The sequence below is a fragment of the Phodopus roborovskii genome, unplaced genomic scaffold, assembly GCF_943737965.1.
Source record: "Phodopus roborovskii unplaced genomic scaffold, PHOROB, whole genome shotgun sequence".
NCBI lineage: Eukaryota > Metazoa > Chordata > Mammalia > Rodentia > Cricetidae > Phodopus > Phodopus roborovskii.
Genome location: NW_026126480.1, coordinates 47,745,730 through 47,766,206, shown reverse-complemented (window position 1 = coordinate 47,766,206; position 20,477 = coordinate 47,745,730). Strand labels below are relative to the sequence as shown.

The 20,477-nt window shown below is 50.8% G+C and overlaps 2 protein-coding genes across 8 annotated transcripts; both read left to right on the top strand.

The window, feature by feature from the left end:
• The first annotated feature begins 1,118 nt into the window (after positions 1 to 1,118).
• Positions 1,119 to 13,466, top strand: Adam8 (ADAM metallopeptidase domain 8). Of its 7 annotated transcripts, none has more exons than XM_051193289.1 (24): positions 1,119 to 1,263; positions 2,165 to 2,268; positions 3,194 to 3,270; positions 3,413 to 3,491; positions 3,567 to 3,643; positions 3,964 to 4,147; positions 4,383 to 4,445; positions 4,527 to 4,595; positions 4,804 to 4,970; positions 5,142 to 5,223; positions 5,744 to 5,892; positions 5,975 to 6,152; positions 6,446 to 6,535; positions 6,644 to 6,833; positions 6,916 to 6,991; positions 7,249 to 7,414; positions 7,829 to 7,906; positions 8,255 to 8,348; positions 8,830 to 8,944; positions 9,619 to 9,778; positions 10,275 to 10,340; positions 10,601 to 10,645; positions 12,500 to 12,575; positions 12,909 to 13,466. In XM_051193289.1, exons 1-23 carry the CDS (start codon positions 1,224 to 1,226, stop codon positions 12,536 to 12,538), a joined length of 2,388 nt encoding a protein of 795 aa, XP_051049246.1. In that variant the 5' UTR covers positions 1,119 to 1,223; the 3' UTR covers positions 12,539 to 12,575; positions 12,909 to 13,466. The 7 variants fall into 7 exon arrangements, with proteins under 7 accessions (XP_051049246.1, XP_051049247.1, XP_051049244.1 ...); XM_051193290.1 differs by having other exon boundaries at positions 7,246 to 7,414; positions 10,275 to 10,328; XM_051193287.1 differs by having other exon boundaries at positions 7,246 to 7,414.
• A 226-nt stretch (positions 13,467 to 13,692) lies between these two features.
• Positions 13,693 to 19,744, top strand: LOC127227715 (sperm flagellar protein 1). The gene is made up of 7 exons (XM_051192065.1): positions 13,693 to 13,853; positions 14,214 to 14,325; positions 15,192 to 15,342; positions 15,727 to 15,928; positions 16,270 to 16,357; positions 16,441 to 16,537; positions 19,482 to 19,744. The coding sequence occupies exons 1-7, from the start codon at positions 13,718 to 13,720 to the stop codon at positions 19,614 to 19,616; spliced, it is 921 nt and encodes a 306-aa protein (XP_051048022.1). The 5' UTR covers positions 13,693 to 13,717; the 3' UTR covers positions 19,617 to 19,744.
• Positions 19,745 to 20,477: the final 733 nt, after the last annotated feature.

Here is a 20,477-nt window from a genome sequence, read left to right as displayed (position 1 = left end):
GGCAGAAAGTTGCTGGGGGAAATTGCTAAACAATTGCTACATTTCTGACCTTATCTCATTCACAAGGGCAGAGGGTGACAGTATCATCTGTGCCCCAGTTTAAATTCTTAAGTACAGTCTGGGATATGGTCGAAGACTACTACTACCCAATCTCCCCTAGTTTCACCTGGCTGGACTATCAGGCCCTGTTGATAGTCTGGGTGTCTCCTCTTCCTCCTTAGGTTACTTTACCCTGGTGGGGTGGGTCTGTGGAGTCTGTGAAGTCTAACCACATCTGTGCCCACAAGGCTGGGTCACATGGTAGACATGGCCACAAGTGATAAACAGGCTTGACCACATCCCCAACAGTCCTGGGTTCCCACAGTAACAGACCTACCTGGAGAAGCTGGGAATCAGGCTGTGGCAGGGGTGCTGAGAGCTTGGTTCTGGGATAGCTTGCCCTTGGAACATGAAGGACAGAATTTGGGGCTGTACAAAAGAAATGGTGCATCAGGATCCCCATACAGTGGGGCTAGGATAGAACCCCAAAGGATCAGTCAGGTAGACTTCTTCCTTGCTGTCACTTGGTCATCTGGGCCTACTCACCCGCCTATCTGGTTCCTACCTACCCTTTCCTCCCCAGTGATGCCTCAAAAACCTGATATAGCTGGGCTGGAGCTTTGGGAAATGTCAGCTCTCACAGGGTGGCCCTAGGCCCACACTGCCCCTCCTTGCATCTCCCTAGGGCTTTCAGCCCAGGAAGTCAGGGTCCCTTCCTTCAGAAATCTCAGGCTCATGAGTCACTTCCCCTTCGAAAGACATCTTCCTCCGCTAGACTCCACCCAATTAGCACAACTCTGCTCTAGCAGGACTGGAAGGCTAGACCTTGGTTTCTCCACCGGGACTGGGAGCTTATAGAATTGTAGAGTTGCCCACATTGGTCCATTTACCATCTCTAGCCCCTGTTAATTTGACCCAAAATTATGGGAGACCAGTAGGAGAAGCAAAGCTACCCATAAGCCACTGGGGAAGAACCTCTGTAACCCCAGAATGTAGGCTGCCAGAAGGGTGCTGGTATAGAGGTGTACACATCTCACCACGCCCAGCCCCACCCCACCCCGCCTCATGACCTAGTGATTGGTCAGTCCTGATCTCTGGGAAGGGCTTTCAGAAAGAAGTAACCACCCCAGTGCACAAGACAGTATTTATGGAACCTCTAGGGTTAGTGTGCCCAAGATGCCATCATGCTTGGCCTCTGGCTACTCAGTGCCCTATGGACAACTGGTGAGTGATGATTTCTTTTATTTCAAAGAACCCATTCAGGATTTGGTGGTCTGCCTAGTGGCCAGTTACCATGGTCAAGTCACCTTGCCTCCCTAGAGTTGGTCCTTGGGTATGGAGAAAATAGGTGAAGTGTAAGAGAAGTTGGTTCCTAGGGCTTTCCCCTTAAGCTGGTTACAGGAACAGTGATACCACTAGGTGTGGCACCCACAGGGCAGTTTATCTGACTACTGTAGGAGTCCCAAGCAGCAAGGTTTACCTGTGGGATCATGGAGGATGCTGAATCCTCTAGCTGAGCAAGGACAAGCTCAGTGATGCATTAGTCCCAACTCCCTAGCAACACGGGGTCCTGTCTCCCACTGGAAGGCTTGGTTTACCTCTGTCTTGGGAGGCCTCTGGCTGAATTGGTCTCTCCTCTTCTCAGTCCTGGAATTTAGGAGTTAAAAAGCTGCACCATTTGACTATGGAAAAGGGACATTTCTCTGTGATAGATGGTCTCTAAAACTGGACCTGCCTACAGAGGGCCCCTTATCTATTGTTGAACACTGAAATTTTCTGTTGGGAAGAGAAAAACCTGAGGGAGGGATGCTTTCTTCATTAACTAGATATGATCATGTAACTAAAGATGAGGTCAGGTCAACTCGACATGTCTAGCAGGCAGACCAAAAGGCCTATATGTATTCTGCTGGTTAAGTCCAGATAGGCACTGGGGAAGGGTGGGGTTCGGATGGACTCTAAGGCAATAGATCCAATGGTATTTTAGGCACAAAGCTTTTATCTGAACCATGGGGCCAGATCCTATTGCTGGCACCTAGCTATGTGATGATTCCCCAGATAAGAGAGATTCCCCTGATAAGAGGTAGGATAGCCTGTGCTGTGCCTTCTGATCCCCTTTCTCCTTTAGTCATAGCCTCTGGACCTCCTTTGCCCCATGTGGAACAGTACGAGGTGGTATGGCCTCGGCGACTGGCCACATCCCGCTCCCGCAGAGACCTGCCCTTCCATGGGGTGAGTCTTTTCACTTGGCCGCACAAACTTTTTCTTCTGTAAAAGGACCAACAGTCTCTGAGGGCTGCCCTGAACAGCTAGCTCTAGGACATAAATCTGTCTGTGCATCTGGGCATGACTATGGTCCCTCCCTCCTGTGCTCACCACTTCCTTCCTCCTGCCATCACCGCCATCACCAGGGTCTCCAAGGTAGGCACTAGGGCCCACTGCCTTGCTCCTTTGGAGACCATTGGCTCAGCCTGCAGAGACCTCTCACCCAGGAAAGGTGCGGCAGATTATGCTCCCCCAGGCCACTCCCCAGTTTCAGTTGGCAGTGGTTCCTCAGATTAGCTAGCAGCTGCTCACCCTAAAGCTATGTAAATGCCTTGAGAACCTCTCAGCCCGGGATTTCCTGAGGCTGGGAACTGAGAGTAAGTAGCCCGTAGGCCTCCAGGAAGAATACTGGCCCTGTCCTTTTTTGGATCTCCAGGAAACGCCTGTCTGTGCCTGGGGCTTTCCTCTTTCCTGGTGTGTGCTGTCCCTAGGACTAGCTGGTTGTACACATGGTGTATGAGTGATGGGTCATGGAGTGTATAGCACAAACCTGCCCGGAACCTCAGGATGGACACCTTAGCCAGCTGTGCAATAGTGGTACTGAGGGAGTCTATTTACCTTGCCCACCTCCATGTTGCCCTGGATTCAGTGGCTATCTGGCTAAGGCCACCTACCTCTTCCTACCCTACTTCCTGGAAGGAATGTCATAACCATCACCATCGTCATCACCCTTGTGAACAGATGGAAACAGCTCAACCTGGCCCCAGCCACGTACTTCCTTGCCTGAAACTAATGAATTGCCAGGGTCTCCTGGGGAGGCTCTTCTGGGGGCTCTCTGCTATGAAAACCCTGGCCTTCAGGTAAAGGTCATTCACCCCGACTCCCCATCCAGGGCCTATACCCAGAGAATCTGAGCTATGTTGTTGGGACCAAAGGGAACACTTTCACCCTGCACCTTCGGAAGAACAGGTAAACAGATTCTGGTTCTTGGGTCAGTCCCTGAGTCCAGTGGGAAATACAGGTTCCTGTGTGCCGGAATCCTGGTCTAGGCTTCCTAGAGGGACTGCTCAGGGTGAGGTGTAACTAGGGGACTTTGGTGGTTCTCTTCTAGGGACCTGCTGGGCTCAAGCTACAAAGAGACCTACTCAGCTGCCAATGGCTCTGAGGTGACAGAGCAGCTGCATGAGCAGGTATGGTGCCAGGTGCATTCCCTAGGCCAGTGAGACCATAGCAGCAAGACTTATGCCCCTCTCTCACTCCTTCAGGACCACTGCCTCTACCAGGGCCATGTGGAAGGGCACCAGGGCTCAGCTGCTAGCTTTAGCACCTGTGCCGGCCTCAGGTATGTATTGCAGACCCAGGCAGGAAGTCCCATTCTACAGAAAGGTAAACTGAGGCAGAGAAAAAAAAGAGGGCTTTGACATGAGACATCTTTCTTTTTCTATGTTTGGAAGGGTTGGGCTCTTACTTAGACTCCATTAGAAGTTGCCAGCCATGCAAAACCCTTCTTGCCTTCTTGCCTCCTGTGTCCACAAGTCTGAGCATCTCCCACAAGGATGGGAGGTGGCTGTTCTGAGGCAGTAGGCACGGACCACCTGTCCTCCCAGATAGGCAGGTAGGAACAAGCTGACCATATCCTCTGTTCGCCTGGCTGTTCCTCAGGGGCTTTTTCCGAGTTGGGTCCACTGTTCACTTGATTGAACCTCTGGATGATGATGAAGAGGGGCAGCATGCAATGTACCAGGCAAAGCACCTGCACCAGAAGACTGGGACCTGTGGGGTCAGCAACACCAGCCTGGATAACCTAGGACCTCGGGCCTTAGAAATCTATAGGTCTCAGCCCCGGGTGAGCAGCAGCATCCCCCACTAGTCAGTCCAGCCACAGCACATGTATGGGCCTAGGCATGGCTGTCTGTAGCCCTGAAACAGGCCCGGTGCCCATTGGTTGGGCGTGGCTCAACCCTGCAGCTACAGAGAAACCCCACTGTGCCAGAGTTGTCTAGACTGCCACCCAATGTAAAATTAGGCTCTGGGTTAAGTTGAGACCAGGACCAAGAATGCTGACTGGATTCTCTCCCTAGAACTGGCTAACACGCAGAGAAACCCGATATGTGGAGTTATATGTGGTCACAGACAGTCAAGAGGTATGGGATGCAGGGGCTGAGGGGGCTGGATGAGCTGGGATGAGGTTGTCAGGCCCCAGCCTAAAGATCCTATGTTTCCAGTTCCAGGAGTTTAGGAGCAGAGAGGCCTTGCGCCAGCGAGTGCTGGAGATAGTAAACCACGTGGACAAGGTGGGTTGCCCCAGGAGTGCTGACACTTAGAGAAGGTGCAGCTGTTTAGGGTGGAAAGGGCAAGATAGCCAATCAAGAGGGAAACTAGTTCAGGGCTCTATACCAAGCTCAGTACCTAGCTAGCACCTAGACTCGGTGAAAAGGATGTAATGCCCCCATCCATCTCCACTCCTAGCCTGACCCTGGGGGCACTTCTCATCCTCTGCAGATTTATCAGGAACTCAATTTCCGTGTGGTCCTGGTGGGCCTGGAGATCTGGAGCAGGGACAAGATCTACATCAGCCACTATGCCAATGTTACACTGGAGAACTTACTGACCTGGAGGCAACAGAACTTGCTAGGGCAGCACCCACATGACAGCGTGCAACTTATCACGTGAGTGGGGATGCATACCCATCCACCACAGTGAGACAGATCCAAGTTCTAGAAATGTGGCCTCTTTGGGTACAGCCTGGCCTTGAGGGCAGAACACCTGAGCAGAGCTGTGCAGGCATGAAGAGGGGCCAGGAACATGTCCAGGGCATTACATGTCATGTCTGTTTCTAGGGGGATTGATTTCATTGGGACCACTGTTGGACTGGCTAAGGTGTCTGCTGTGTGTTCCCGGCACTCAGGAGCTGTGAACCAGGTAAAAGGAATTCTCACCCAAGTTTTCCAAGCTGTCTGGTAGCTGAACAATCAAATATAGAACCCGATTTGTGGGGTAGAAGTGTCAGTCCAGGTCCCTAAGATACCATGAAGCAGTCACCTACTCTGGGAATGGATTTGTATTTTGGATAAATAAGGACTGGGGAAAACAGATAGGCTGATAGATGTTTATTCAGGGAGAAATCACTTACAACAGGGACAGATGACTGCCAGCAGGATGCCTCCAGATGCTCTCTGTCTCTGACCAAGAAGCTAGAGTGCCCCCTGGGGTCTCTGACCCCAGACCTAGTTCTCCCAGGTCATGTCCGCACCTGTCCCCACCTCCAGTGGGCATGGTCAGTGCAACAGGTGCAGCTCGGGTGAATATCTTACTAAAGATTTGGAACCTTTTCTTGTTAGGATATTAGCAGGAAGCAGTATCATGCCTATTGGCACCTAGGGTGGCAGAAGGCATGTGGGTAGATAGTATCACGACAGTACTAATGAACATATCCTCATAGGACCACTCCAGAAACCCCATTAGTGTAGCATCCACCATGGCCCATGAGCTGGGCCACAACCTGGGCATGAACCATGATGAGGACATCCAAGGATGCTACTGTCCTATACCACGTGAGGGTGGTGGCTGCATCATGACTGAAAAATTTGGGTGAGGTCCTGTGGGACATGTTGGGTAGGAAGGGACAGACTGGCATGTAGAACTTCCTAATGGTGACATCCCTTGCCCTTAGCTCCACGTTCCCCAGGAAATTCAGCAGATGTAGCCAGGTTGACCTAGAGTCATTCATGGTGAAGCCCCAGACAGACTGCCTGACCAATGTCCCAGATGTCAACCGGTTCGTGAGTGGCCCTGTGTGTGGAAACGGATTTGTAGAGCGTGGAGAGCAGTGTGACTGTGGTACACCTCAGGTCTGTCTCAACCCAACCCTGCCCCTTTCTGGTCAGCCTCAGCATTCGTGTAGGGGGCTTAGCCCAAGGTACTTTTGCTTAGGTTAGCCTCTCAAGCCTGATGCTGTGTGCCCACACCACATTTGGCCCTTGAGATTACTAGTTACCACATTTCCCTCTGAGTTTTTAATAACCCAAAAGGGAGTTGGAGATAAATTGGCTGCAGCCGCTTGCCCAGTAATCACCAAAGGCTAATCTACTCTGGAAGAAGGCCTGGCTAGGATGTATAGCTGCTCAAACCATTGTCCTCCTAGGACTGTACAAACCCCTGCTGCAATGCCACCACTTGCAAGCTGGTCAAGAGGGCACAATGTGCTGATGGTGCCTGTTGTCATAGGTGCAAGGTAAGTTGGACTCCACCCAGAATCTTCTCCAGTCAAACCCAGGACAACAGGATACCTGTGAAGGCATCATGTGGGCCTGTCCCACAGTAAGCTTCTCTGTGGGACCAGGTAAAGCCAGCTGGTGAGCTGTGTCGTCCCAGAAAGGACAGATGTGACCTGGAGGAGTTCTGTGATGGCCAGAAGCCAGCATGTCCTGAAGATGCTTTCCAACAGAATGGCACACCCTGCCCAGGGGGCTACTGCTTTAATGGGAGGTGTCCCACACTGGCACAGCAGTGCCAGAGTCTGTGGGGGCCAGGTAAGGCAGGCATGAGCATAGGATGGGGGCCAGCTTATAGAGTCTATGACCTAAACCAGGGTAACTTCTCCTGGCCCTGCAGGTGCTCGGGCTGCATCAGACTCTTGTTCTACCTTTAACATCCCTCCGGGCTGCTATGGCAAGATATACTCTGGCAGGTAAGTATCAAGGCCAAACTGTTGGAAGCTGGATGTGGTATGTCTTCAATGGCAAGGCTAGTCTACAGATGATTTTCCACAGAGGCAGCCTGCTCTGTGAGGCAGGTGGCTCTCCTGGAGTCTTCCCTGTTTCAAGTCATCAACCTGAATCTGTCATCCTTGAGGAAGGAGAAGTCCTGGAACCATCTCCTGTAGCACCCAGGCCCCTGGGTACATGCCCAGGACACCTGTGACCACATCCTGCCCTCTTTTAGCAGGATGAACCGATGTGGGGTACTGTACTGTGAGGGAGGCCAGAAGCCCCTTGAACGTACTTCCTGCACTTTCTCCTCCCGCTATGGAGCCTGCCAAGCTCTTAGCACAGACAGCAACACTGGTGCCTATGAGCTGGTTCTCCAGGGTACCAAGTGCGAGGAGGGGAAGGTAAGCCGAGAAGCACTTGAAAGCTGTCCAGGGCTGTTGATGACCAAATGTGTCCATATGAGTTTCTGATGATGTCCTATACAGACAGTGTTAGGCCTGGTGGAGGCATGTGTGTGGAGCCTGTTATGCCCCAGTCAAAACTGGAAAGGTAGCAGGGCAAGTGGAGATACCTGTCTGGTGACCACCATACCCAAAGTGTCCCCAGGGTCAGCTCATCTAGTCCCACCCTCATGGCTGAGTGCCACCACACACACACACACACACACACACACACACACACACACACAAAGTATAAGGTCATAGTCATCCTGGAGTGTGAACATACTAGCTGTCCTGGACTAACCTTTGGGTTTGAGGATAGTGGGGTGGGGGTCGGGTCTAGGCCAGCTGCCCAAGACCCCTTCCACCTTCCAGATTTGCATGAATGGACACTGCCAGGACCTCCGTGTATATAGATCTGAGAACTGCTCTGCTAAGTGCAACAACCATGGGGTACGTGTGACCTTGGACCTCAGGGAATGGTATACCTTCTATCCCTCAAGCTAGGTGGCTGCCACCACTTACTTTTCTGATGGAACTTGTGGCAGAAATAGCTATGGATATAGCAAAGTGGGCTCAAACTAGCCTATGTCCTTCTAATGGAGGCATCAACAAGGCCTCTCTAGGGCTGAGGTGGGACAGGTGCCCTCCACTGAACTTGTGGCCAATGGACAGTGTGGTCACTAGGGAGACTCCTTATAAGCCAAGATTGACATGTGGGTGGATGGAGGGAGACCCTATGTGTGCTGCAACGTGCCCTGCTGCCCTGTATCTGTCCTTGACACCCAACTTTCTCTTCAGGTATGCAATCATAAGAATGAGTGCCAGTGCCAGTCAGGCTGGGCCCCACCCTACTGTGCACAGCGGCTAGCAAATGTACCAAATAAGCAAGCAGGTAAGGTCCTGAGGATGACAGGAGCTGGTATTTGTGGGGTGCCAGCCTTGAGGGTGGTTAGGGGGGGATACCATATCTCTACTTCTCAAAGGCAGCACTTTGTCTTACTTAAAACAAGGCTAGATAGCCTTGGCCCAGGTATCCAGGGCCACTCCCCACAACCCCTACAGTGTGTTCCTCCTTAGTGGCCACTGAGCCTGCAGCTGTCCACAGCACCACAGCCTCCGGGGACTGACTAGGTCTCAACAGTGGCACTGTGGGGCTGGGACTCACCACTACATCGTCTTCTAACTCATTGCCCGAAAGAGAGCAGGAAGAGCTGGTGTAATGTACTGGGCCATTTGCTGGAGTCCTCAGGCATTTGACCACATGTGGGGTGTGGGACCTAGAATGTGGTCAAGGGGCCAGTGTCTCCCAGGGGCCCTCCCTAGCTCTTGACTAATCTCAATCTTGGATGATCATGTGGCCATATGTCCCACAGCGACTGGGAGCCTTCCAGTCGGTGTGGTGGTGGCTTTGGTGATCCTGGTAGCTGCGATGATCATTCTGGCAGGTGTCATCATCTACCGAAAGGCCCCGAGGCAAGTCCAGAGGAGGTGAGGATGCAGCAGTTGTGACATATCTACATATGAGACACATATTTCCTGTACTCTGCACTTGGGAAATGGCTTTGCTGTTACTTAAGAAAGAAGAACCATTGCTTCCATCCACAGGCCCAAGCAGAGGCATTCTAGGGGTCTTGGGTGTTGGACAGGCCCAGGTGGGAAGCTCAGGATCTCTTCCTCTTCCTCCTCCCCCTCTTCTTCTCCTTCTCTTCTTCCTCCTCCTCTTCTTCCTCCTCCTCCTTCTCCTTCTTTCTTCGAGGCTGTAAAGTCACAAGTGTGAGCAACACAGAGGGGTACACTAAGTCCAGAGTTGAGATAACATCCCCACCCCTAGCCATGACCATATATGGCTCACCAGGTTCCCACTGTGCCCTGCACCAAGACCTTGACCCCTAAGCTGACTGACAAAGGATAGCTTTCCCAGGCCCTCTAAGCACCTTCCGAGCATAGCATAGCATAGCATAGCATAGCATAGCATAGCATAGCATAGCATAGCATAAACTTGCTTTTTGGCTTCCTGGGCTTACACATGTGCCTGTGACTATAGCTTGCATCCTGTGTGGAGTATATTAGGGCAGAGATGCCAGCCTGAGTGACTGGGAGGAGGGCATGCCCAGGACTCCTAAATTCTTTGCCTGGAAGAGACTATATCTTTTTCTCCCCAGGAGTGTGGCACCCAAGCCTACAACAGGACTCTCCAACCCCTTATTCTACATGGGGGACAACAGCCTGACAGATAAGAACAGACCTCCAGGCCCTCCAGAGGTGATTTCTACCAACAAATTCCAGAGACCCATGGTGACACCAAAGAGGCCGCCCCTTGCAGTAAGTACTGTCTTCTGATAGGTTCATAGGACTGGAATGAGTGGAACTCAGGCTCTCCATCCCTCTGCCTTAGGGTGTGGCCCATTAGGGATAGTGGAGAGATCTATATAGTGAAGGATTTTGTGCAAATTAACTCATGAGCCCTGCAATAGCCTGGAGCCTTGAGAAGCATTTCAGTCACCCCAAGAGAGGGAGAGGGACTAAGTCAAGACCTGTCTTCTAAAGATCTATATTTGGAGTTTGAACGTATGGGTTTGAGGACTCTCAGACCTGAGCTGTGAGAGAAGAATGTCCTTGCTGCTCCTTAAGTGTGATAGGGGACAACATAGCTAGGGAATGGGATAGGCCATGCATCTAGCTTAAGGTGAGCAGGAAAGGGGGAGTACCATTTGGGAAGTGTAAGAGCCTTGGATCCTAAAGCAGGGGACCTGGTGGGCATGGGTTTGGGGTTTAGCACTGCTTCTTAGACCCAGGCTTACATCTCTGTCCCCTGAAGCCTGCAGCTGCTGTATCCAGGCCAGGATTCCCTGTTCCAGTTTATACTCAGCAGGTACGACATCTGGTAAGCCTTGGGAAACAGCTATATGAGTTCTGAGGACATGGAAACCTCCTGGGAGGTGGTATCTGGTGACTGACTCTGTGGGTCTGGGGCCCTGGGGAAACAGCTGTGTACAGGGAAAATAAATTAGTCCTACAGTCAGGATATTAAAGTAAACCTAAGAGTAGGTTCAGGAAGCCTGGGAGGAGAAGGTACTGCTCTGTTCCCAAAGCCCTGAACTGCTCCAGTCTGTGGGTCCTGATTCTAACTTTTTTCCTCAACAGCTTAGACCTGTTCCACCCACCCTCCCAAAGCTGAAACCCAAGCAGGTAAGGGGACTGACAGACAGCCTTAACTCTGATGAGACCCTCCCCCTTCCACAAGCTTGTGGCCCTTTTTGCTCAAGAGACAAGCCATCCTACACTTTCCCTTGGGAGGAAGCTATAGGGAATTGGAAGGTCTCCAAACGCTTTGAAAGTAGAGATTCATTCCAGTTCTTTCCTCCTTGCATTGTTGGAGTCATTCCTAACAGGGCTCTTCACCACCACACAAAAGGAACCCCTTTTCTCAGACCTAAAAGGGGCAAACTCTTTGGTGTCTCGGGGGCTTGTTGGTAGAAACCACCTCTGGAGGGCCTGGATGTCAGCTCTTATCTGTCAGACTGTTGTCCCCTGGGTAGAATAGGGAGGTTGGAGAGTCCTGTGGTGGGCTTAGGTGATACACTCCTAGGGAGGAAAAGAGACAAGCAATGGTGTAGTCACTTCCAGGTAGCGAATCCAAGACTCCTGGGCATGGCCTCCAACTTCTCCTACTTCTAAGAACCCTAGTCCCAGCATTCGGTGGCTACCCTGGGGTCATGGCTGGGCTGGTGGTGAACCTGTGTGTGGGTGCATGGGTTTGCCTGTCCCAGGGAACAAATGCAAGGTAGCAGCAGGACAGATGCCTACTGGCCCCTGCGTTCTGACACAGGCCTTAATTGCAAGGTCAGCTGCCCACCTAACCTGTGGGACCTGAAGAGTGGTTACTTGTTCCTGCTCTGCCTGAGGCCTTGTTGAGAACCTTATCTGCTCTTCTGGGCACTTGTGGCTCTCAAGTGGATTTTTCGTGTTGAAGGTGCTAGTTGACAGTTTTCTGAGTATCCCTCTGTTTGTCCACTCCTTATCTTCTTATTGTAAGTGGATATGAGTGACACACTGTTAGCAGGAAGAGCATGGAAAAAGTAACCAAGATGGGATAGGAAGGTCTGCATGCCTGTGAGTTCTCCACTGGGAGCTGTCTTTGTATTAAATGAACTGATTCCTAGAGAAAGAAATGAATGAATGCCTGGGAGATCATCAGCAGATACTTAAAATTCCACATCTCTTGAAACTTTGAGTGCTAGAATTAAACACGTGCATCACTGTGCCTGGCCAGAGACTAAGTTTAGACTTACATAAAAGTTGAATAACTCTAGACAGGTGGTGGTGGTGCTCACCTTTAATCCCAGCACTCAGGAGGCAGAGACAGGCTGATCTCTGAGTTCAAGGCCAATCTGGTCTACAGAGTGAGTTCAGGACAGCCAGGGCTACACAGAGAACCCCTGCCTCAAAAAAAAAAAAAAAAAAAAAAAAAAAAAAAAGAACCCTAAAACAACAATGAAAGAAAGACAAGAAAGAGGAGGGAGGGAGGATAGGAGGAAGGAAGAAAGGAAGGAAGGGAGAGCAAACCCTAGGAACCCTAGGAACAGTCCTAAAGGCAAAATGTGGCAGTGCACAGGGATTTCTGCAGAAGGATTAAGAGAAACTAGATGAGGAAGACAGCCAAAATGTGTCTCACCCAGGAGGAAAGCTTGGCAGAGCCTTCAAGATATGCTGAAACCTACAAATGCCGGGTTACTATCCTCTCTAGGAATGTGGAAATGCAAAGAAATGTGTTTTGGTAGTTAATTCTTTCCTTTTGTTGTAATGTACTGTTGAGGCTGTAAGATGTGTTAGGGCAGCTAGCCAAGAAGAGGGGCTCTGCCAGCTTCAGGTTTTATCTTCTGAGTGATGTGGCCCAGAGGAGTTTTCTACAGAGCTGTGTGAAGACAGAACCCTCAGGATTAGGCTAGAGATGAGCAGAACAGCTTGGGAGGGATAAAGCTGAGGGCAGTACTTGCTCTACTTGGGAGATGCCCTCCATCAGCTGTGTCTGATTTCTCCCAGGTCAAGCCAGACTTTGCACCCCCTGACACCACCAGTTAAGCCTGGGTCTGGAGGTACCGTGCCTGGGGTGACTCAGGTGAGGGGGGTATTGTTAACTGGTAAGTTTTGTTGACATATGAAAAGAAAACGGGAAAACTCCTCAGTAACAGGCTTGATGCTTGCCTTATAATGTGCCAGAACTTTTCAGTGCTTGCTGCTGTCAGCTTTTCCTTTTCATATGGCAGTGAGAAGTCTACACTATATATGAAGTATTAGTGCAGTCATCTTGTGTGGATGGAGTTATTGATCCTGCTGTCAGGGGAAGTGAGGATCTAAATGTAAAGATTTGTACCTCTTAGAGCAGAACAAATGCTCCTAACATAATTTCTTTTTTTTTTTTCTTTTCTTTTCTTTTTTTTTTTCCTGGCAGAGAGCTGGTGGTCCAGTAGATGCTCTGAAAGTCCCTTTCCAGAAGAGATGACCAGCTAGGGCACCCTGGGGCCATCATAGGCTTCTGGAAGTTTGGAGTTACCAGTGCTCCTTCGGCAACAGCCCCCACTCAGTCTGGACCTGCAGTCACTGTTCCTACCTCAGGAGTAATCTCTACATGGCTCTCACTGTCCAACTGCCCTCCTGAACCAGTGTCCTCTCACTAGCCTTAGCCAGCTTAACCACATGTCTGAAGTTGCTAGGCCAGGGTGATGTCACCTGCAGTGAGCGACTGTACCTGTCTTTTGGTGTGGACAGGATGCCAGGAACACCACCACCACCAGCAGCAACGTCTGCACCCGACCTCACCCAGTAACCCCTCTCCAAGGCCAGGGCAGCTCTGCACAGTTCCTGTGTCTACTACATCCTACTCGTGTGCGAGACTTTGGGTGGTAAGGGAACAGGAGTCGTCATTTCAGAATTGGGACAGAATGGTTGTCTAACTTACTGCTAAATACTATTAATTAATAAAGAGTTTATTTTATCAGTAGATTACAAACCACGTTCTGTAAAGCAGATTTTATTACACCAGATCAAACTATTTCGTCTACCTTCCTTAATTTTAAGCATCCGCCGTAATTTAGTTCCGTCCCCTGCTTGACATGCAGGAGGACCAATCCTACCTGGGATCGAGGGAGGGCTGGGTACGGTGCGGGCCCCGCCCCTTCCGGCTGTGTCTCGTCTTCCAGCAACGGTCCGAAGCCTCCTGATTTCTTCGGCTTTTCGCTGCTGCAGACCCACTCCTCTACCATGCTCAGTGCTTTCAAGCAGAGCTCTGCCGAGTTCCTGCCAACGCCTGGGGATATTCACAACCTCTGCGCCTGGCTGGACCGGCTCCCACTCAGCCGCCCCAAGCGCCATCTAGCTCGGGACTTCAGTGATGGTGGTGCGAGTGAGGGCGAAGCGCAATGGGGCGAATGATGAAGAGGGCTCAGAGCTGAGGGCTACCTTGAGTCCAGCTCCATAGTACCGGGACATGGAGGGGCGGGGGAGGCAGACATGGCCTCCTGTGGCTCTTCCAGTTCCTCCTGGGCTCTCACGCTGTGGTAGCTCCTCAGACCATCCTACCACTTGGCCTATCATGTAGTCTAGGTGCGCTACCGAGAACTCTCAGGGACAATCGCGGGCTCCCCAAGACAAGCTTGTGCCCTTTCCCATTCACTCCGTGCATCTCATGTGGTCAGGGATTACAGCTGCAACCCAGGGTCTTAGCCAGGCAAGCCAAGCTCACCTTGCATTTCCACAGTGCTGGTGGCCGAGATTGTGAAGTACTTCCACCCTCGGCTGGTGGACTTGCACAGCTACATCCCAGCCTGCAGTACAGACCAGAAGCTGAGCAACTGGAGCCTTCTCAACAGGCAAGGCCTGGGAGCTCAGTCCACCTAGTTTGACCCAGGGACACTCTCTAATGCCCCTTTGGGACAAGTTTCCAGCTGCGGGTCTCTGACATTACTGTGGATCCTTGCCTACAGAACTGTACCACAACCAGGGGTTTCTGGGGACTCTCTGCTAGAACAGCCCACCAGCTAGCCTGTTTGTTCTCTTACAGATTAGTGATGGCACATTTTCCTCCACCTCCCAAACTGTCCTCAGACAAGCCCCTGCTTGTGTGTTTGTTGTGATAAGTGACACCAAGACCAACCAGAGTAGGACAGACATGTCAGGTGTAGTCAAATCAAAAGAGCCCCGAGGAAGTGACTGAGCTGAGCAAAAGGTTGGGATCGTGTGTGGGTGCCCAGGATGTTGTATGGGGGGAGTCAGAACTATCAGGACAGGCACAGATTGGATTGGGGGCATTGCAGGACTCAGGCCTGGGCACAGTCTTCATCAGCTTATGTTTCAGAGGATAGAGTTGGAATGAAACCTCAAGGGAGGCAGATGATCATACCTAAAAAGGGCCCAGCTGCAGAATTCAGGGATTGTTTAGCTGTATCATCAGGACTCACAGAGCAGAGGGCAAGCAGCCAGGAAGACAAGAATGAGTACAAAGAACCTGGCCTGATGTAGCAGAATGCAGACACAGGCCCACTAGGCCAGGATGGAGATAGCCATGGGTCCCGAGGCTGCAGAGCAAAAAGCAGACCTTGTTAGCCTTTCCTCTCTCAGAAGTTAGATGTTGTCCAGTAGCTAGAAGGTGTGGCCCATGAGGACAAGGCTGCAGGGAGGGCTCAACTCCCAGCCTTGGTGGCACTGCTTTGAGAACGCATCCCCACTTTCTCTACAGGAAAGTCTTTCGAAAACTGCACTTCTGTATCTCAGAGACTGATATCCAAAAGGTGGTGTCCAATAGGCCTGGGGTTATCGAGTCAATCTTGTGTGCACTGAAGGAGAAAATGGAAGTCGGCACTGTTCATGTAGGCTCAGCTGGTGCAGCTGTAAGTGTCTGCACCTTAAATCAGCCTGCAAGTCTGCTGGGTCTGTTGCCCTTTGTGCATAGTCAGATAAACTGTATGAAAATACAACAGAGAAATGAGTGTTCCTGTGGTCCATAATGACGTAATGTCCATACATGAGGTTACAGTACCCACTTAGGCTCATTTCTGACTTTCCAGCTGACTGGGATCTTCCCAGGCCCCTATCTCCTTCCCAGCCTGAACCATCTACCATGGCATTGAAAACACTTAAGAGCTGTTTCAAGTACAGCCACCCCAAGCCCTTTTCTCTCTTCTCCTGCAGTCTACCCACTGGCCCCACCCAGAGTGGAGACTAGATGTGTTCATCCCTGCTACACCTCACTTTCCAACTTCTGTACTCTGCAGGATCCAGGACTCTCCAGTGTGGATGCTGTCCGACCTTGGGCAGGGCTTACTACCCACCCGCATACCACTAGGATTCAAGATCCTCATGTGGATAATTGCAGCCTGTCAGAGCCCCAAGGGGACTCCTATGGAGAACATCACTACATTCCCGAAGGCTGGGCACAAGACAATCATGAGCTCACAAATCTTCAAAAGAGTGCAGGTATGCTCAGGTGCATCCTGGGCCCAGATGGGCTAGTTGGCTTCTGAGGAAAGCACCCTCACTTGTACAGGCAGAATACTTAAGGCCCCAGCTACATCAATACCCAGAGAGCAACCATCCAAAGGGGAGCCTGTGAGCTATGTAGGGAAGCCATTTCTGAGCTTTATGGGGCTATGCAAAGGGCCCTGATACCAAGCTAGGACCAAGTTATTCCATGATGATTTCTGAGTTTGCTTTACCCAATATGGACAATGTCCCCTCCCCTCATCCATGTTTACTATCACTAGTGGGTGCATGTCAGAAGCAAGGTCCTGAGCTGATGGTATCTATTTGTCATACAGGCCTACAGAGCCCTCCAACCCCCTTCAGCATGAAGACCCTTCAGAATCAAAGGGATTTGGAGAAAATAGGCTGCTGTGCTTGCAAAGGGTGGACCCTTATCTCTCAAATTCTCCCTGTCCACCTCTTTATGATTCCCTACCCTGGATTAAAGGTCAGTGTTTACCTTTCAGGGACCCAGTTGAAGGGCTCTGGGATCACCTGGCCAGGATCCAGCAGCAGCTGGAGGATAAGGAGCAAGCACTAGCCATTCTGCAGGAGACAGTCAAGGTATGGTCCTATTGGGCATCCCTTGCTGTCTAGACAATCTGAGCTGCAAGATAAGGATGCAGAGGGACCCGTTGCCCCAGTTTCAGATTCCTTGGCTGAGTTTCTGCAGAGCTGGCACTGATCCAGTGAAGGGCATATGGGATGTGCAGGGCTCTGACCAGAGAAAACCAGCATTCTTCGGATTATTTAGAAAACAAGTCTATGGGATAGTTTAGTCCTTCTCAGAGGCAGAAAAAAATATGGTGGCTCACCTGCTTTACTAGTCTGCCCACACCATACCCAAGTGCAGCACAGAGGAACAGGGTGGCTGTATAAACCAAAGCCTATCTCAGGAAGCAAGTGCTGAGTGAACCTCTGGAAAGTAGTGAGAGTCGATGCTGACTGGAAAGACTCCTGCCTTCCCCCCCCCCCACTAGCCTGAACTGGGCCTCACCTTTCTCCTCATCTCCAAAGGCCAGGGCTGTGGAAACAACCCACCTGGGGATCTGTGTGAGCATTTAGATGTGCAATGCACACCTGGCTTTGGTGCACATCTGGTTCTATGGAACACACTTAGCTCTGCAGTACACATCTGGCTCTACAATACACACCTAATTCTGCAGTGCATTTCTGGTTCTGCAGTGCATACCTGTTTTTGTGGTGGATGCCTGGTTGTGTGGGCTAATGTCTGGTACTGAGGATGCATATCCAGTTCTGTGGATGTACTCCAGGCTCTGTGAGCACACACCTAGTTCAGCAGTATATGCCTGGTTGTGGCGCGTGCCTTGATCTCTGATGTGCATGTGGCTCTGCAGACACACATCTGTTCTGCTACTCTTTCATCAGGAACGTGCAGTGTCCCCTACTATTTCTTACCTCTCCTGGTGTCCCAGGAAGCACAAGAGCTAAGACAATAGGGGGAGAGTGGACAGCCTGGGCCAATGGACCTCAGAGGCTCAGGGGCTATCGGAAATTGCAATACCATCTCAGTTCCTGCGTATGTACCCAGATCTCGATGAGTTATCTTCTTGTGAAAACAGGAAAGTGATGTGATCTCACTGTGGCTTTGGAATTGCAGAGCAAAAATAGAGAGGAAGCAGTAAGGAGAACTGAAGCTGCTGCCTCCATCTGCCCTGCTTGTTCACAGCCCAGCTCTCCCCACTGCTGCCCTGGCTCATGTGCTGACCAGGGCAATTGTAACTCTTCACTGGAGACCCAGAGACAAAACAGACCAACGGGCCATCTAAGGGTTGACTCTCAACTTGCCATTTAAGGGTTGAGTCCCACTTGTAAATTGTCACTGAGTGAGATACATAACTTTGGAGCCAAAGAGACACCAGAAGTCATGGGAGAAATATGTGGTGATAGACAGGATGTATCAAGCATGTGGCTGGGCCACATGGGGTAGGATCCAGTGCTAGACCTAGTCACATATCCCTGGCTTTTCAGTTTGTCACAGAATGAAGAGCAGTAGGGAGGTGCCCAGAAATTAGGCTTTATATACTGGCTATCAACACAGTGTCACATTCCACTGGTCCAAGGGGGAATGCTGTCTTGCATTCTCTGCTGTGAGGCTGGCTCCCCACCTTGCCCCACTTATTTCTCCTTCAAACTACACAGGGATGAGACACATCCAGTTTTTCCTCCTGAGAAGCATGGTGGGGGTTGTCTGTGTTTCTGATGGGAGACAGTTTGGGACAAGGTCATCCTTGAAACAGGCATGGAGGGACCACAGATAACCTAGCCAATAATACTGTGGACACTGTGCCCAAGGCAGAACAATGGCTGGGGGGGGGGGGGAGTCTACAGCTGCTCTTTGTGAAGGTTCTTTTTTCCCTTTTCAGTTTTATAAGACTGAGTCTTGCTAAATAGCCAGGGTGACTTTGAATTTTCAGTGATGCCCTGTCTCTGCCTTCCCAGAGCTAGAATTATGAGTGTGTGCCACCATCCCTGGCTTTTATAGCTCCATTTTCATTCCCCAATTCTTTTTTGTTTAATTTTTTAAAATTTATGTGTAACTGGGCATGGTGATATGGGCCCTTAATTCCAGCACTCAAGAGGCAGAGGCAGGAGGATCTCCATGAGTTCAAGGCAAGCTTGGTCTACATAGTAAGTTCTAGGACAGTCAGGACTACACAGAGAGATGTAGTCTCAAAAAAATTAAAATTTTGCGTACGTATGCATAGAGGCCAGATACATCAAATCCTCCTGTAGCAGAACTCTGATCCTCTTAAGAGGTTATCAGTTATCAAGAGGTCATCTTTTTTTTTTTTTTTCCTTAAAACGGGGTCTCTCTACATAGCTCTGACTGCCCTTGAACTTTCTTTGTAGACCAGACTGGCCTCAAACTCACAGGTGGCTGTCTTTGCCCCTACCCCAAGTACTGGGATTAAAGGCATGTACCACCAAACCCAACAAGAATATGCAAGCTTAACCTTAACCACCGAGCTATCTCCAGCCCTCCTTCACCTACTCTTGAGTCATCAACTTTTGGAAGTACACACTGAACAGACAGTCCAACAGCTACATACCTATCAGTCTGATGCTGCTGGTGGTTTGGCATGTGTGCTCTGAGTATCTTCCCAACTAGGTGCTGGGCTCTCAGCAAAGAAAGCTCAGTGCCTGCCCTGCCCTGCCCTGCCCTACCATGCATCTAACCCTTCTGGCTGATGTAGTAGGGACAGGCAGAGAGGTCAGGGAAAGCCCCACAATGAACAGGAGAAGGGAAACCCAGCCCTCCATGTCCTACCAGCTCCCTAAACTCCTCAGGCTCATTGGCTGTAGAATCTTCCTCAAGGATCCTGTTGTTCACCTTTCTTAGTGCCCCCACAAAGGGCCTTTGGTCCAGCCCCCAGCCGTGAAACCTGGGGTTGGACATTCATTCCTAGAGGATGGAACTGCCCATGGCCTAACTGGCAGGTTGGGGGTGTCTTTGGATACATTCAGACTTGTATGCTTTCTGAAGATTTTGCAGATGAAGGTGATGAGGTTGGAGCAACTTGTACAGCTGAAGGACCAGCGGATCTGGGAGCTGATGAGACCTGGACCCGAGGAGCGTCAGATCTGGAGGGGCCCCCATCCAGAGTCATTCAGACCCTGACCCTGAGCCAACTGAAGCCTCTCGCTGACCAGGCAGCTTCAGAGTGAGATGTGTGAATGTAGGAACAGGTGTAATGGCCAGAGCATCCTGGAGACAAATTTGGACAGATTTGAGTTTGGTTCTCCCAATCCCCCAGTGTCTTGTCGTCATTATTGATTGCTGCATTTGTGAGCTCACAAGGTCCTGGGATGTGCAGCGCCTAGGGGTCAACTTCCAGGGTGGGTGTGGATTGTTAGCCATGTTGCCCCAGTGACAGCCACAACTAGAGTTTTCTGGAGACCCTATGGATGGGATCCCTGAGCCTGCTGGGCTTTCCCACTGCAGAGGGACACAAAGGGGAAGGTTGCTGGGCGTGGCAGAAGGAGCTATAGGAGAGGATGCTACACCTCTTCTAAAGTGGGCTGGTTACCTACTTTGCCCTGAAGGTTTGGGGAGCCAAGTGGACCTGAACCCTGGGACTTGATGACTATGGCAAGCTGTACCACTATTTGGTTTCAAGACCTGGCTACTCCCTCTGGTTCCCTGGGACATCCTCACTTTCCTGAACATCAACCACATCCCAGACAGCTTGGGCATACCTGGCTGCTGCATAGTTACCTTGTTCTTGTATCTACAGTGGGTCTTAACTGGGGCCTCCTCTACTCCCTCCTCACAGTCACCACTCTCCCTAGGGGCAGCCTTCTCTAGTCCTTGGCTGGCCACTGAAGGCTCTCAGGAAGTAGTAGCAGAAACCTCAGACTGAGATTATGGTTTTACAATTGCCTGCAGAGATCCAGGCACTGTTTTTTCCTTCCTGAGTCAGATCATGTCACTAGCTGCTGGTCCCATCACCTCCTCTACTCTGAGTCACTTTTCAGAACA

Bases quoted from the DNA above. Each gene is read 5' to 3' on its own strand.
- Adam8 (XM_051193285.1), top strand. From the start codon at position 1,224: ATGCTTGGCCTCTGGCTACTCAGTGCCCTATGGACAACTG. The intron at 4,971-5,141 runs GTGAGTGGGGAT...GTCTGTTTCTAG, and splicing joins GACAGCGTGCAACTTATCAC to GGGGATTGATTTCATTGGGA. The intron at 10,341-10,600 runs GTAAGCCTTGGG...TTTCCTCAACAG, and splicing joins CTCAGCAGGTACGACATCTG to CTTAGACCTGTTCCACCCAC.
- LOC127227715 (XM_051192065.1), top strand. From the start codon at position 13,718: ATGCTCAGTGCTTTCAAGCAGAGCTCTGCCGAGTTCCTGCCAACGCCT. The intron at 14,326-15,191 runs GCAAGGCCTGGG...CTTTCTCTACAG, and splicing joins AACTGGAGCCTTCTCAACAG to GAAAGTCTTTCGAAAACTGC. The intron at 16,538-19,481 runs GTATGGTCCTAT...TGCTTTCTGAAG, and splicing joins TTCTGCAGGAGACAGTCAAG to ATTTTGCAGATGAAGGTGAT.